The sequence below is a fragment of the Brachionichthys hirsutus genome, unplaced genomic scaffold (genome assembly GCF_040956055.1).
Source record: "Brachionichthys hirsutus isolate HB-005 unplaced genomic scaffold, CSIRO-AGI_Bhir_v1 contig_939, whole genome shotgun sequence".
Taxonomy (NCBI): domain Eukaryota; kingdom Metazoa; phylum Chordata; class Actinopteri; order Lophiiformes; family Brachionichthyidae; genus Brachionichthys; species Brachionichthys hirsutus.
Window position 1 is genome coordinate 446,641 of NW_027180321.1, and position 16,309 is coordinate 462,949.

The 16,309-nt window shown below is 44.0% G+C and overlaps 2 protein-coding genes across 2 annotated transcripts; both read right to left on the reverse strand.

Moving 5' to 3' along the window:
• Window positions 1-1,084: 1,084 nt before the first annotated feature.
• LOC137912697 (uncharacterized) lies at window positions 1,085-4,733 on the reverse strand. Its single transcript, XM_068756830.1, has 4 exons — window positions 4,648-4,733; window positions 4,280-4,478; window positions 2,989-3,180; window positions 1,085-2,669 (listed from the first exon to the last, which is right to left on the reverse strand). The coding sequence occupies exons 2-4, from the start codon at window positions 4,464-4,466 to the stop codon at window positions 2,401-2,403; spliced, it is 648 nt and encodes a 215-aa protein (XP_068612931.1). The 5' UTR covers window positions 4,467-4,478; window positions 4,648-4,733; the 3' UTR covers window positions 1,085-2,400.
• A 1,237-nt stretch (window positions 4,734-5,970) lies between these two features.
• On the reverse strand, window positions 5,971-13,474 carry LOC137912694 (1-aminocyclopropane-1-carboxylate synthase-like protein 1). Its single transcript, XM_068756828.1, has 15 exons — window positions 12,832-13,474; window positions 11,997-12,718; window positions 11,833-11,892; window positions 11,027-11,097; window positions 10,874-10,943; window positions 10,138-10,204; window positions 9,657-9,754; window positions 9,212-9,289; window positions 8,701-8,801; window positions 7,804-7,893; window positions 7,661-7,706; window positions 7,380-7,521; window positions 6,935-7,077; window positions 6,665-6,818; window positions 5,971-6,364 (listed from the first exon to the last, which is right to left on the reverse strand). Exons 1-15 carry the CDS (start codon window positions 13,472-13,474, stop codon window positions 5,982-5,984), a joined length of 2,868 nt encoding a protein of 955 aa, XP_068612929.1. The 3' UTR covers window positions 5,971-5,981.
• Window positions 13,475-16,309: the final 2,835 nt, after the last annotated feature.

Sequence of the window (16,309 nt, forward strand, 5' to 3'; positions counted from 1 at the left end):
ACACATGATGCCTGTCACAGGCAGGAAACGACGGCGCCGCCAACATTCCAATTGATGTCTCTGTAGAAAATGTCCTTCAACAATCAGTACTCGCAATCTCTCTGTGTCCATCAGGCCAGCTGTCTATCTGTGTATAACATCTTCCACCATTCATCTGTCATCTTTGTGCCTAAACGTCTCGCTATCTTTTTTTGTCTATCCATCTGCGCATTGATTTGGTCCATCTTTCTCCAAGGCATTCTTAACCTTTGGTCTCCTTCTCACTGGAAGGTGAAAGAACAGTAGCCACAGAAGGCTGTCCTTTCACTGGCCCAGACAACTTCAACCTGGGGGAAATAAAAGCTTTTGAAGAAGAGGAAGAAATCCATTTATGTACTTTATTTATAAAATATCAAGGGCCACTTGCTTTTTTTTTTCAAAATTAATAGATGATTTTGAAGATGTTTCATTAAAAAGATGAAAACAGGGGAGTGAGGGGAATATATGTCACTGCTGAAAGACACAGCTGGACTCAAGAGGGCAAAATACAGTAGATGGAATGGATGTGAAGTTTGGGTGGTAACATTCTTTTTGAAAAATTCCGTTCCTGGATTGCGTTCTGGGGCATGTCGACCTTCAAGGTCATTACCCTCATTTGCACAGCAGTTTAGCAGCACCCTGTTGGTAAATTGAAAAAGAGACAAAAATTCTCTGTGGATTTAATAACAAACTCATTAGCAGAGCCCAACAGGACGGAACTGCCTTTTAATTAGAGCAACACCTGATTAACGCCCAATTAACAGAGCCAGAGCTACTTAATTCTCCTCTGCTTTGGCAGGTTGAGAGCATAAATGCAAGCAGTCCTGCATTTGAGTGCTTCCTCTCCTCCAGGGACTGTGTGAGAGAAAAGTAAATCACGACTTTGGAGCAAGTCTGTCGTGTGTTGGTCCAAATGCTGTGCAGAGCTGGGAAGAGGATCCTTTAAAATGCATGAGGTGAAGGTTTCCAAGTGCCAAGCCATCGAGCTTTGGCACAAAATATGAACTCGTACTGTTCTTATTCTAACACAGAACACTTTTGCCGTTCACACAAACATTGACACAGATATTAAAGTGACTTTTATTCAGCTATGAAAGTGTCTGAATGACCCTCATAGTCAAATGTATCTTCAGGTAAACATGCTGTACCTTATGCAATCTCTCCAAATATTGACTAGTAATAAGGGATTATTTAAAAACAGTGGAATCATTTTCACAATGAATTAGCCATCAGCAAAGAGGATGTGTATTAGGTTTTAAATTAAAACATTGAAGCACAATGCATATGTGTTATTCGTACTCGACAACAATCTCACTCGCCTTCTCCACGTTTTTAACATTCGTCCACTGCATTGCAGCATTTGTTAAAACATTTCAGAGAAAGATTAAGAATATCTTGAACTTTTTACAAAAAAAAACACAACAAAGGACAAACTTCGAATGCACCTGTGGGTCTGCAGCTTATCTGTGTGAGGTTTGCAGGTTCTCCCCGTGTGTGTGGGTTCCCCGCTGGGTTATTCCGCTTCCTCCAACCACCATAAACAGGTGAACTGGTGGTTTACCCCCCCAGCCCCCCCTCGACCCCCCAACCCCCATGACCTTGCACAGGATGAGCGGCTACAGCATAGATGGAAGGATCATTCCAGCTGATACAGAATCCCTCACAGGACCAGAATTCCAACCTTTGCATCAATCCAAACCGGTCAGCAATGTTTCAAGCCAACCCCAAAAACACATTCATATTCACTAGTAAAAAAATAATAATAACTATCCACAAACAAAATGAGCAAGACAAGAGTAGTAGAACTCAGAAAAACAGTCTTCATAAATACGGTGGTGAAAATCGCAATCCAGTTAATACCTTATACAATGTGAGAAACAACAATTTTAATCAGTCTACTAATTAATAAATTATAAGTTAATGAATATACAGCATCAGTTTAATATGTGAGACTGATCCAGGCTGGTTAAAGGAAAACAAAAACAAACAAAAACAAATCTGGTCTTAATTGAGTCAGTGGGTCTCGTCTTTGCCCGTCTGTAGTGTTTTTTGTTTTTTATTTCATTTCAGTCGACATTGGAAGCAAACTGGAAAATGACAAGTACAATCAGCTGCTCAGAACACTGAAGCATTCAGGCACAATCATTTTCCAGGTTTTCAGATCTTAAATTGTCAAGCCAACACTGTTCTCCAAACATAGTCAATCAATATTCAGCCTGGTCAAATAGATCTATAAAGCAGCATGGAATTATTGGGTTCTAATTGAGTCTGCGTGTGTTTGATACACATTCAAATACATTTTCTCCATCATGTTACTTCTGAAATCCTCTCAAGGTGGCATATAGCTCTTCAGAGCTGCGTCATTTTTATTATTTTTGTGCTCTACCCAGGGTGATAACAATCACTAAAGGAGTGTTTAGCAGCTTTAAGTCGAGATGAAATCCGCCATGACTCCACAGCCTTCTCTAAGTCTGGCAGGATGTCTGGCACAACAGCTTGTTCAGCTATAAATACTATTACCTCCACAACCAATAGCAGAACCCATCCTAAAGCCCCCAGCCAGTAGGAAGAGCCAAGGCTGAAGACGTTTTGACTGATTTCCTCCTGGTGCTGATAAGTGAAAAGAGACCAACTGAGGAGGAAGAAGAAACCTGTAGATAGAGTCAAAAACAAGTTATAGCAAGTACAATTGTGGGGGGGGGGGGGGGGGGGGCATTCAATTGAATTAGTGTGTAGAGTATATCTGAAGCTTATGCAATATGAACTGTAAAAATCACAGCCCTGCGGGGTAAATGAGCAACACAATTACCTGAACCACAAAAACCAAAGGCTGCATGGAGGGCAAATGGAAATGGGTAATTGTTTCTTCACTTTATTAAGAATTAATATATTATTTAAAAACTTCCACAATGACAAACCACTTATTATTAGAGCCAAACACAAAAACACAATGTGTTGCTCCGACATTACCTGTGGAGCCCATGGTGAGCAGCAGCAGGGTGGAGGGGTAGAGCGCCTGTCCCGCCATGAGGAGAGCACGAGTGTTGGAGTAGGAGCGCACCGTCTCACGCGTCCAGCAGAGGGCGAACACCACACACAGCGCCCCGGTGCTCAGGGCCAGAAAGGAAGCAAGAACCGCAAACACTCTCTCTGCTTCCAAGGCTGCAAAACACAGACACAAAAACGAAGGCTATAATATGAAAGGTAAACATGTGCCCGTGGCTGATTCACTCAGGATTGGCAATGCTGTCGGTTTTAAGAGAATGTGGCAAAGTGAAACATGTTAAAGTGAGGCCCACTCCTAGAAAAAGCCCCTGGCAGAGTAAAACCAAAGGCTTGTGCACTTCCCGTGCTTCTTAAGATAATTTAACACATTAGATGCATTCAGAAAGTGTATTTTCATAATAATACAACTAACACTGACAGAGGACAAAATAGTGCCCAAGGCAAAAAATTATTCTTTTATAAAGACTAACATTGAATGTGTTGTTAAATACTCCTTTCACAGTTTGAAGTCAGAGTCCAATCATTTGAAAGGCAAACATCCTTCTTTATCCTTTACTCAAAGTGCTTGAGCATCCAGAATTCAAGCACGAGGAGAGGGACCTTAGATCCGTGTTTGAAGTATGGCTGCGTGTAAAAGAAATAAAAACAGCATGGAAAAGCACTTAAATGACAAACCAGCCAAGATTTCAGCACACTTCCTTTTCACCAGGTGCAGAATATACAAAGAATGTACTGCACCAGTGCCGGTTCAAGCCCAGACTTGTTTACAAATGCTGCACCTTGATGCTCACTCAGGGGATTTCAAGTTACAATTTAGACTGAACATACCATTTTTACAGAAGCAGCAAATATCAAACTCATTCAAGTAAGTCCCCCCCCCCCCAATCCCTTTCATCCACACCTACGATAAGGAAAAATCAAAATTGGCAAGGACATGGAATGCACCCAAGCCACTGTCCAGCTCAACACGGTGGAGGCTTTTCTTTTTTCTTTGTTATCCCCGGAGTGTATTTTCAAATGTTCCACCTCCTGATGTTGAGAATGTAAAATAGTTTCATTAAGGCTGATCTCTCAGCGAACCTGCCCCTATTAGCCCAGCACAGCACAGCGAAGACATTCATGCGACATTAAGTTTACTTTCATTTCAGCGCTGTCCATCTTTCTGCCCATGCCTTTCATTCCTTTACCCTCAGCCATGAGTGATGGCTTTAGATAAGAGAAAAAACCAGCATCGATGATTCGGCTCGTATCTCACCATTGAAGACAGCTTTGTGATTTTTCAGGTCACTTTTAGTGTTATTCCAGTCTGTCCAAAGCCCCCTCTCCTTCAGCCAGAATGGTGTCCAGACTGCATACAGCACACAGAGGCATCCTGCCAAGCCCAGACAGGCCTGGGAAGACCGAAAGCGGCTGACGCAGTCTCCCAGATCCAGCACCTTCATGTTTGTGCACCACTGAGAGAGAGAAAGAGGCAGAGAGAACAATCGTAGATGTAAATTACATTATTTTAGTTTGAATTACCAGACGCAATGTCATCCCCAAAACCAATCTTTGTTTCGTTTTTTTCAAATTTGGTTCTATTATCCTTAAGAATGCAGAATTGTAATTGAAGTACGAGCTTACCTTTGTTGCAGGACAAGAGCACAGCTGTGAAGCTCGTCTGTGTGCAAATAATGGCAGGCTTACTCAGGAACGCCTTTGTGTTTGCTTCTGTACAACAGAAGTTTGCCTCTTGCACACGACCACACGTAGTCACTCGTGGATCAGTGTTTCTCCGCCTCTGCTTTTATGGAAACTCCCCAGCCAGCAGTTTTTCAGGAAGCTCTCCTCCACTGAGACCCACCAACACAAACTGTGTGCAAAGTGAAAGCACCGATAACGCCTGTTCAATATCAGAGGAAGCAGATGTTTCACTGTCTTTATTAAAGGAGTGTCAACATTAAACTGGAGTTAAACTACTTAGAATTGCTTGATGTCTTAGAGTACCATTTAATATAACAGAAATATACCACTCTGAGTTGTTTTTATATATAAAAACCACAAAGGGTATGGAGGTTGACATTATTTAAGACATTTGAGGAAACCCACTTTGTCTCAGGTGTCTCTCCGCTTCGTCACAAATACCTCCTCCATCACTTTCCTCTGTTGCTGTGGAAAGTTGCCCACAGTTCAGAAAATGGAATGAATGCTTTAACACAATTCCACTGCAATGCCTTCTTAGTACATATGAACATGGAAATTGATTGCATGTCAGTTGAAAATATTAGTTTCACATTTACTCTGTAAGAAAGACCATTATAAACAGATACAATAATCAAATTCTTTATTTATGGTTCGTTACATAAAGTACTTTAAAAAGAATGCGGCTGATTTTGCCTGATTAACATTCAACATTCACTAAAACCTTGATTTAATAAACTGTGTTGGGGGGGGTCCGTGATGGTGATGTTTTAGCATATGGAAGTTGATAAAAATAAAAAAGGAGTTAAAATGCCATCCTTGTTTAGATTGAATATGTTGACCTATTTATTTTTAACAGGGAAAGGAAGAGGGATTTGGATAAACACCTGGGATTTGGAAGCAATTTATGAAACTAAAATAATACAAACACGATGGTTCAGACCATAAGCCACCAGCCAGACAGCAGTAGTCCCAGACAGAAGCTGTGATTAGTGCCATCAAAAACCAAACAAAATAAACGTAATAAATAAAATAAACAAAATAACGCAGCACCTGCTTCAAGTGAAAAAACATACGCCCATGCTACTTGAATCTCATCTGATCTAGGCGTATCCCAATTTATCTAAACCTACATGAACATAATGTCATAATTTATCTTAACTTATCCTTTCAGATCAATAAAAGGTAAATGCTGTGAGATGAGAAGACAGCACCCAAACATCCTTCAATACGTTTTTGATAGCTACTATCTCATGTGAAGCCCTCATATCCTAAATTTACTTTGCAGCTCTTTGCAATAAATCCTTGAAGACATCAAGAATCTCTGGGTCCTCTCCCCCAGGCAGCTCTGGAGTGTTTTGCTCCAGCCAGTCAGAGGAGCGGATCTGGTTCCTGAGAATCCCGACCAGAGACTCCATGCTCTCTGTGGGCTTTGCCACTTGGTTGCTCAGCAACACGAACTCTTCAGTGGTCACTGAGGCTGTGTCAGGAACAATGTTATCCTTCTCCGTCAGCTGGTCAGATGACTTGCTCGCGGGTGATGATTTTGAATTGACAACCATAGCATTGTCTGAATCGCCGCTGTTCGCTTTCACTGATTTCCTGTGCTCCTTAATGCCGTCTTCAGTTTCTTTCAGAGTCTCCCTAATTCGCTTAAGGCCTGAAAGAAACACACAAAACATTAGCAGAATATGTGGTCAAACATTTTTTATATTTGCGTACGTACTGTATAGGCCATTTAAGCCTTCCAAAGGTGTAATTATTATGTCTAAGTTTATGCAAGTATACTAGTAAGGTACAGTTACGGTATAAAATGTCTACTTATCATCCAAATTATTTGGATTAAAATTATTTTGATTTGACATACGAGTGATTTGAGTCACGAGCTCAGTCCGGGAACAAATTCTACCCGTATTTCGTCATTAAACCAGGTTTCCTTGTAGTCACACTCAATACTGACCGAGTTGAAGGTGGTCCTGCTGTATCGCGAAGATAAAGCGGAACCAGCCAGGTGTGCTGCAGTAGAAGGCCTGACCACAGCTCACAATCACCTTGTGTCTGATGAAGCACTTCCACAGAGACAACTCCTCCTCAAACGAAGGCTCTCTGAGGTACTATCAAAACAAAACAAAAAGTTACAGGTGACACTTCCAAGCTCAAATTCATTTGCTTTTAGTGATGCTCAAACAATAACTGAGATATTGGCATTTTAGTGATTGTGACCCGGTACCTTTCTAAGGTCAGCCCAGACGTACAATGCAGCAGGCCTGTTCAGGAAGGGGACTCCCATGCTCTTCAGCTCACCTGTCAGGTAGCTGTGAGCAGCTTTCAGTCTGGATCTATTCTCAGGCAAAAACACCTTGTCGATCCACTCTGGTGCGGAACAGGATGAAGAGGCAATGAAAGAGTCCAAGTGAAGCGTTGGCTATTTGTGCAGCGGAATGTGCAGAGCCCCATGCTGTACACCAGTTATATTGAAAAAGGAGTCGCTAGCTTCCTGAGCGGAGCTGAGCTGCAAAAGGTCTTGAATTAAAATACAAATATATCTCCTCGTGAATTAACAGTTAATCAAACAATGGCTAGAGCTGATTGGTTTTTTTGGAAGAGGTGCTTAAATGTAAGGCTCAGTATCCCGATGCAATGTGGTTGCAAAAGCAAATCTGATGGGTCCATACCTCTGTCCTTAAACAGTTGTGCTACCTGGTGCTGGGTGGTTCCAGGGATACCATGGAATATACCCAAGCAGTCTATTGCCTCCACAACGCGCTTGTTTTCAGTGTACAGAGTTCCAACTCTGATTGCTGACATTGCAAAGTCCTAGAAATGAGAAAATGAAGTCATTGACGAAGATCTGTGTTTAAAAAAAAAAAAAAAAAACACGCTTACCGGAAGAACAATTACATTTCTCTGTGCCATCAGCGGCAAGGTCAAATGTCCCAGGCCCAGAACTACGTACCTTGGAGAGTCCCCAAATTACATGGGTCCTCTGCGGGTCCGGCAAACTGGGAAACACAGCACATCGTTAGCGGTTTTCTGTCGTTATTGTTATGATGAATGGTGCAGCAGAGTCGTCATGAAGCCAATAGGCTCATGCATTACCTTTCCATATTGAGGACACTGTGAAAGGTGACCGAATCATCAAACACCGACAGCATGTACACTTCATCAACGATGACGTGGAGTTCATGTCTAACGGGGGGAAGTTAAGAAAAAGATAATAATTTGAAGTCAGAGTCCAATCATCTGAAAGGGCAACATCCTACTTTAACCTTTCCTCAAAGTGCTTGAGCGTCCAGAATTCAAGCACGAGGAGAGGGACCTTAGAGTGATGTTTGAAGTATGGCTGCATGTAAAAGAAACATGCAAAAACATGACAAATCAGCCAAGATTTCAGCAGACTTCCTTTTTACCAGGTGCAGAATATACAAATAATGTACTGCACCAGTGCCGGTTCAAGCCCAGAGTTGGTTACAAATGCTGCATCTTGATGCTCACTCAGGGGATTTCAAGCTACAATTTAGACTGAACATGGTTTTTACAGAAGCAGCAAATATCAAACTCAATCAAGTAAGTCCCCCCCCCACCCTGTTCTACATTAAGAATCCTCAATTTTCATATTGCTTAGGGTTGTCAATGACAAAACAAATGCAACATTGATGTAACAATAACTCCTTGAACAGTGTAAAACCACTGTGGTTTATGGATGCAAGATCTCTGCGCCTGCAAGGGTCTCTAGGGGAAATAAATCTGGCAGCATAATTTGGAAAATGATGGATGATGCAGATCATTGGCACATAAACGTCAACATATTACAAAGTAGAGTTAACGGTTAATATTCCACTCATGGGCCAGAGCTCTAAGGTGTCAAACGCCAATTTCACACAAGGAAATGTCTGAAGAGACGTGCATAAAGCCAAAGTGCATCAAGGAGTCATGAGATTGCATTGATTACAGTGTCAGATTACAGCAGGATGAAACAGTGAAGTAAACATATACCTTTTAGCAAACTCCAAAAAGCCAGCCATCTCCTCCTGCGTATAGATGTCAGCCAGAGGGTTGTGTGGATTCAACAGTACAAGTCCTCGGACGGTCAATCCCTAAAAAGACAGTTTTCAAATTGATCTAATGCAAAAAGAAACACCGTCATCAAGTCTTAGAGAAGAAAAAAAAAAAAAGAACACACAAGTAGAACATCCTACACACATCATGAAGAGCAAAGAAGAGTCAACTGGACTCGTTGAAGTTAGATCGAAGACGTTTCACCTCTCATCCTAGAGGCTTCTTCAGTTCTGAGAGACTGCTAGAAGGTTTAGACTCTTATACTCTTGTTGGAGCAGAAAACAAAGAAGGTACCGAAACCACCAAGACAATCAGACACCCCAGGAGTCTTAGCATTTCCTTTATGAATGCCAATGCTCCCTGGCAGTCATGAAACCTGGAGTCATTGGCATCCATAAGATGAAGGGTTGTTGCCCCCCCCCCAAAAAAAAGATATTTTGAAAATTACCTCCCGTTTAGCCCTTTTCAGACCTTCTTCTAGCTTTGATACAGTCAGGTGGAATGGACCAATCCCTTTGCCATCTGTCTATAAATGAATCAACAAAAGCAAAACAAATTATCAGTATAACATGATTTGATGCGCATGATAATATTTAGACTGAATTAATACAATTAGTGAGTGAAATAAGAAGCTTTATTACTGTCACTGAATGGTGGACACGGCACACACAGCAATGAAATTACATTTACACCCTAGCAGGGTACGGGGGCATCAGTGCCTTGCTCAAGGGGACCTTGGCAGCGCTCTGCAAGTAGACTGGCCCCACTTGAACCAGTAACCCTTCAGTTTCCAACCAATGCCCCGACCCGTCGAGCCACGCCATATTGAATAAAGCTTTTTACACGCAAGAGCAACGTGAGAACTGCAAGTAAATCATGATTTGAGTTCCTACCTCAGAGTCAAGAGGAATGTGAAAGAGTCTCACGCCACTATACAGACGAACGTCAGGAGTTACAGCCCCGTAGAAAGGAGTGGAGATGAGCAAGGCATCTACAACATGAACAAACAAGAGGGCCACATGAAATCTCACTGCACTCCCCCCTCCTTACACTTAATGTTTCACACAGAAGCGTATTCATGACAAAATCATCACCCGAGCTCATTGCTAATAAAACTTGCTAATAAAATTTGGGTTGATTTTTTTTTCCATTCATTTTCCTGACTGCTTTGTCCATTACAGGGGGACGGAGGTCATGCTGGAGCCTATCCCAGCTACACCCTGGACAGGTCGTCAATTCATCGCAGGACCACACACACACACACACACACAGACAGACAATAATTTACGCACACACTCACACCCGTGGACAATTCAGCTTAACCAATTCACATAAATTGGTGTTTTTGGTGGTAGCAGCGCTTAATTAGCATACCTTCAGGATCACAAATGACAGCAGCGATGCATGAAAAGAGGGATGAACAGCCATTCACCACCACAACCTGGACAAACGTACACATAAAAATAGTGTTGGGAAAGACCTAAACAGGGAACAGAGCCAATTCATCCAACTACTCAGACAGCAATTCATTACGTACCAGCCACATAGCCACACCGTAACTTCATTATTACCCTGAGGTTAGTTCAGCTTTAGAATTTGGATTACGTCTCACTTTACTTCATAAATACATTTACTTATGTTTACCTCTGCCACAGAGAGTAGGAGGTTATGCAATCGGTGCTGGATTTTATTTTGTTTTTATGTTGCGGGTGTGACCGGGGGAATAAAAATGAATGATTAACCCAGAGTGGGTGCGGCGGCAACATTAGCGTAATTTTTGCCAGACCTCAGTATCATAACGGGAACAGGATTATTATTATTTTTTTAACACAAGTCAAAGATATCTATTGAAAAATGTGGTGGTGGTACCGTGTTGGACAATGTGTGTAAAGTGCTTCCTTATTTATCATGCTCACGATGAAGCTTCGGAATTCTTGTTCGAGTAAAATCCATTTTTAGAAGTAACATTCTTGGATTTACTCTCCTCCAGGCAGAGATTGTTCTCTCTGTATGATCAATCAGATCAAATGCTATAGTGTCAAAGTCTTATATGATTTAAAGTCAAATGACTGTTTAGAGTTAGACATTGCCAGCGTTCATCTTCACTCACATTTTCAGCTTTTAGCTGATTTGGAGAACAGCAGTAATAGGTTAAGAATTTTGCAACTTCCTCCCTCAGGCTGCAAAAGAGCAAAGTGCAAATTTACAGTTCTGGTTATGATGCAACTGTGATCCAACTTGGTAAATTTCATTTATTACTCACAACAGTTGTCCCCTCCAGTCTCCATACTCCAACAAGCATGGCTCAACATGCAACATGTCAGGCTTGGTCAGCTGCAAACACAAACAAACAAAAAAAAAAAATAGAAACGCACCGGGAGAGCACTGGCCTCGGTCAACCGCTTCAGTTTCACCATATTGTGATTTGCACCAGAAATAGTCCGACATTTATTACTTTAGAAAACTGGATTGACATCCATCCATCAATTATTTTTGAGTTATCTTGCTAAAAAGTAAAACCAAACAAACAGATAAACGATCACCGTGGCAGAGCTCACCAAACAGACTGAATGTAAGACGAATGGTTTTTAAATACCGTCATGTGACTTAATTGAAATAAAAACGTTAAGCCATTTCAAAAAAAAAAAAAAAACCTCATGAATAAAAGTTTAGACGAACTGTGAAAGAAACTTATTTTGCCAGCTCATATTTATTATTCAGTTTTGTATTCATATTTATATTTCACATTCATAGTTTTTAACGGACAAAGCAAATCATCAACCACTAAAATAATGAGAATGGGCCTAAATACACACACACACACACACACACACAAAGGGCTGATACACATGCAATGCGGAGCAGCTGAAGTGATGACGTGGTCTCAAACAAGGTCTGGGCCCCAAGCAAAGTCCGCAGGGCTGAGCTGCCGCTGCCCTCTTTGATCTTTTTCAGTGCAAACTGCTTTTTTTTTTTTTTCCTGTTTGGATTCTCCCTGAATTTTAATTTAAACCCACTTCTTTCAGCTTTCCTTCATTGGTAGCAGGATTTATATTGCATTAATCTTACCCGTTTGTGAAGAAGATCGTAGCATAGTTTGTTCTCACTGGTGCCCAAGTTGATTATACCCTAAAAGAAACGCACACAGAAAGCAGCAGGCGCTTGTAGTACGATTAGAGAAGGGTGACATGTCGAACAGCCCGATTGAACACGCGCTTTGAACACGCGCTTACCTCGGCGTTCTCCGTGCTGTGATATCTGTCTTTATCGTACACAGAGAAGCCCTGCTGGAGAATGCGTTCCTGCCGCAGTATGCTGTTGCCGCGGTTGGACAGGTACCCGCCGGGGCCAGCAGGTTCTGCGTCTCCCATCGCTTCAGAGCTCTTCTGGCCGACAGGCGTGCACGCCACTGCCTTTAATGACTCCTGATTGGAAGTGGCCTCTGCTGCTACAACTGCTGATGGTGGCTGAGAGAAGAATGACGATAGGGAGGGGTTGGCATCGGGTGCCGATGAAGGGGACAGAGGAGGAGATGAGAAGGAGGGGTCAGGCTGTGCTTTCACAGCGGTCGGAGCGCCCCGTCTGACAGCAGCCAACGCCTCCGTGAGCATGCTGAACAGGTGGAGCTCGTGCCGGCGCTCCCGCTCCGCCCTCCTCTCCTCCCGCTGCTCCCTCTGCTCCTCAGTCTGCAACTCTCTCTCCAGCCTGGCCTCCTCCAGGGAGAGCAGTCGCTCCTCTGCCGACTGCTGCCACGTCAGGAAGCTGGCCAGCGCTTTGTCCAGGCGCCCCTGGCTGCAGCATTTCACTCCCCTGCGGCTCCATGCCGTTTTGCCCCCCTGATGGTGCTTCCTCTGCCTGGCGGAGGCGAAGCGGTTCCAACGGCCCTTCCTGGGCTGCTCAGACGTGTCCTGGGTGGAAGCTGTGGCCGAGTCAGCGAGGTTCAGGTCACTAAAAGCTGTTGATTTGGGGGGAGAGAGAAAAGAGAATGCATTTTTCTCACCTTATATTTGCAAAATGAAACATTTTAATAAAAAAAAAAAAAAAAAAAGCAAAATAAGGACTGGCAACCTGAAGGGGAGATTCTTGCGGTGGTTGAGCTCTCTCCTCGAGCCGAAGCCTCCCCTGGTCCCAGCAGAGACGGCCCCGCGGCCTCCTGCTCATCTCCAGAGCCGTAGTACATCTCGGGCGCAGCGCCTGAGTTCGGCAGACTCTCCCCGACATCTTCACATTTGATGTCCAGCAGGTCTCCCGTCTTCGGCGGCTGACCGAACAGAAACCCGCCTGAGGAAAAGGGGCCGAAGGAGCTCGCCGGGCCCCCTCCTTGCAGGAAGGCGTCGGGGCCCCCCTGGTTCTGCAGCACCTGCTGCTGAGCTATGACAGCCCCCCCCAGGGACGAGTAGGTAACAGCCGGTCGGTTCGCCAGCACCCTGTCCATCACATCATAGAACTTCCAAGACCTCATCTTGTGGTTGTCCTTGATGCGGCGGTACTCCAGCTTCATCTTTTTGATCTTCTCCCTGCACTGGTCGCCCGTGCGGTAGATGCCGCGCTCCCGCAGGACGTGCGCGATGCGGTCGAAGACGCGCTGGTTGCGCAGCGAGCTCTCCAGCTCGACCTGGACGGACTCGTCGGACCACAGCTGGAGCAGCTCCACGATCTCCGGGTCGGTCCAGTTGCTGCCTCGCTCGTGTCTCCTGCCGCGGAAGTCCATCCTCTTGCGTTCAAAGGGGCGGATTTCTCCACCAGACGGGGAGGCAAGTTGTTCGATGCCCGCCCGCAGCCATCCGAACTTTAAGGAAGCAAATGGAAAGTCACGTAAACAATAAATATCCCGAAGCCATTTTCCGTAATTAATATTCTCTCACCGTGAATCTTCGTCAAACAGTTAACTCATGGCCCCGATTATAATGTGTTTATTATAGCGGAACATTTATCCAATCTGTGGCAAAATATATCAATGATTGTTAACAACATCCTCTAAACCGCGACATCTCGCCTGTGCCAAAATGATCACATCCGGGTTGACGGCACATGCGTGCTTGTCCTTATTCCGGGATAACTTTTGGTCCGTGACAACAGGAGGAGCTGCGCTCAAGGCGAGGTGGGATTTTACCCGCACCAGTCTGTATCCTGGCCGAGTCGGACCAACTTTGTGCAATGGCGCCCTCTTTTGGTGGAGTTGAATCGCTTGTGCATGTAGTTACGATAGATTTCCAGAAGATGGGGATAGCACACAGCAGGGAGAAATGATGTCGCTTGGGCGCTTGCCGGATATGTGTGGTTTTGTTCGTCGGGGTAACCCGGAATTGATTTGTAAGCGATAAACTAAGCATTCAGCAGTGGTTTAAAAAATAACAAAACTATAATAACTTTAATAGAAACATGTTGATTAACAAAAAACTTTTAATGTAGTTCAGCCTTCAATATATTTTCATGTACAGATTGTAAAATGTTTTACTATCCCGAACGATACATTTATAGGTGTACGCCAATGTTCACTCTAATTTTTCATGCGTCTGAGCAAACACACAAACTCCCCGAGCAGTCCCTTGGACAACTTTGAGCAACATTATAATAATACATTTTATTTTAAACGCACTTTACATTTGAAAGCAAATCTCAAAGTACACAATAAAAATAAATAACATAAAAACAAGTGATAAAAATCAACAAATAAAACAGATAAAATCAACAAGCAAAGGATGTGTGTACTGTGGTCCGGCGAGAGTCCTGGAACTCCGATTACAATGGCGTCTATTAGCTGCGTAAAAACATGTGAATCTCATCATTAGCTGGAGCAGCCGGTCACCGGACACTCACTGACGCACAGTGGAGAATAGCACAGAATGAATCTTTACGTGTTTATCTTATTTTCAATTTAGGTTGGATTATTTTTTTTGTGCGCAACGTAGATTTTCGCAGCGCGAAGACCGTATCAGCTGTGCGTAATTACGCACGAGCGCACCTAGAGGGAACGTCGGTGTACGCTGTGTCACAAATACATGTATTTCAATTGTTTGCTTAGTCTAAGGTAAAGTCAAATTGCAGTTACATTGACATCACCTCATGTACGATCCTGGTGCATTTAAAAAAAATAACGTAAAATAAATAAAACGGAAACGGTGCTGCGAATCAAGCGAACGCCACAGTCCAGTCGGCTCAAACGGTGACGCGCTTCCTGGAGGAAAGGGGCTTGTTGTGGGCAGTTTGTTCTCATCTCTCCATCAAGGAGCGCGCCGTCAGACTGTGTGTTGGCTCGTTTCGCCTTTTATTCTCCTCTTTGTCTTCCCGTGTTTACTTTGCATTTTGCGTGTCCATGTCAGCGTGACGTCACGCTAGTCAAATAAAAACCACGCTCCAGACCTGAAACCGCTGGAAAGCAAAAGCGTCAAAGAAATTCCTGGGAATGCGACTGACGAAGTCACCAGACAAAAAAATATATGTAACGATGGCGTTTGCGGCGCGGAGAGTGGAGTTCTTCTATTTCTAGAAAAAACTGGGTGCGTTCGGATAAGCGATATTATTTATTTTGATTTGATCGAGAAGAGAAACGCGCGGTTTTCAGGTTGCGTGCAAAGTCAAAAGAAAACGGGGGGCTCCGATCGGAGGGAGCGAAAGAGGATGAAGCGGCATGGCGCGTCGGTTCTGTTGGTATTTTGTCCGTGTGAGTTTTAGACGCGTTCGAATGCGGGGGGGGGGGGGAAGCCGTGGCAGAGTGGGTGGGAACAATGGGGGGGGGGGGGGGGGGGGGTCTGCAGACGGCATGACGGCTATTCCTGTATAAAGCAGCTGCGAGCTCTCGCCAGTCCTCCCAGTTAGGTAGACGCGTACCTGTCTGGCAAGCAAGCCTTCTCCAGGCGCACCGCGCGTGTTGAAGGAGGCATGACTGGACCCGATCACTGGACCCGATCACTGGACCCGATCGCTGGACCCGATCGCTGACCGGGTCGCCTCTCCTCTGAAGTTCATTGTCGGTAAGTTGATCGTGTGTCCGGACTGCATGTTTTCATTCAGATTCATGCTCTCTCTCTCTCTCTCTCTTTCTTGCATGCACATTTCCACATTTTCTTTCTCTCTTGCTTCACCCTGAAGCCTTAATTTGCTGCCCCCCCCCATCAAAGCACTTTTATCTGTCTATGCTGGGAATTGCTTTAATGTGTTTCGGTTTAATTTTGTTTCTCAGGCAAAGCACGTGAAATTCTCTTTTCTTCCCCACGACCAACCAGAGCCCTGATTTTATGAAAATCTAATTGTGCCCAGTTCTATCCAACAAGCGGGGAAAGCTTCAAGCGGCTGAACTCACCCCGTCTTGTCCCTGGTTACTGTTCTTATGTCTGGAGGAACTTCCGCTGGGGATCTGGACAAGGGGAAGAGAAAGTCCAAGGTCACCAGCCAATGTTCAACTGGATTATGAAGCCTCAATGTAACAAAGGGCTCTCCTTTACCAAGACAACATTTGTTTCTGTCTTCGTGAGGCATTGATGTGATCTCTTGAACACATCGCTGCCGTCCCAGACATCATTTCAACTGTTTTTTCCGATTCTCT

Excerpts from the sequence above, each read along its gene's own strand:
- LOC137912697 (XM_068756830.1), bottom strand. The coding sequence starts at position 4,466 with ATGAAGGTGCTGGATCTGGGAGACTGCGTCAGCCGCTTTCGGTCTTCC. Across the intron at positions 3,181-4,279 it reads TCACAAAGCTGTCTTCAATG|CCTTGGAAGCAGAGAGAGTG; the intron begins GTGAGATACGAG and ends TGTGTTTTGCAG. Across the intron at positions 2,670-2,988 it reads GCTCACCATGGGCTCCACAG|GTTTCTTCTTCCTCCTCAGT; the intron begins GTAATGTCGGAG and ends CTCTATCTACAG.
- LOC137912694 (XM_068756828.1), bottom strand. The coding sequence starts at position 13,474 with ATGGACTTCCGCGGCAGGAGACACGAGCGAGGCAGCAACTGGACCGAC. Across the intron at positions 11,893-11,996 it reads ACAGCACGGAGAACGCCGAG|GGTATAATCAACTTGGGCAC; the intron begins GTAAGCGCGTGT and ends CGTTTCTTTTAG. Across the intron at positions 9,755-10,137 it reads TGTCATTTGTGATCCTGAAG|ATGCCTTGCTCATCTCCACT; the intron begins GTATGCTAATTA and ends TTCATGTTGTAG.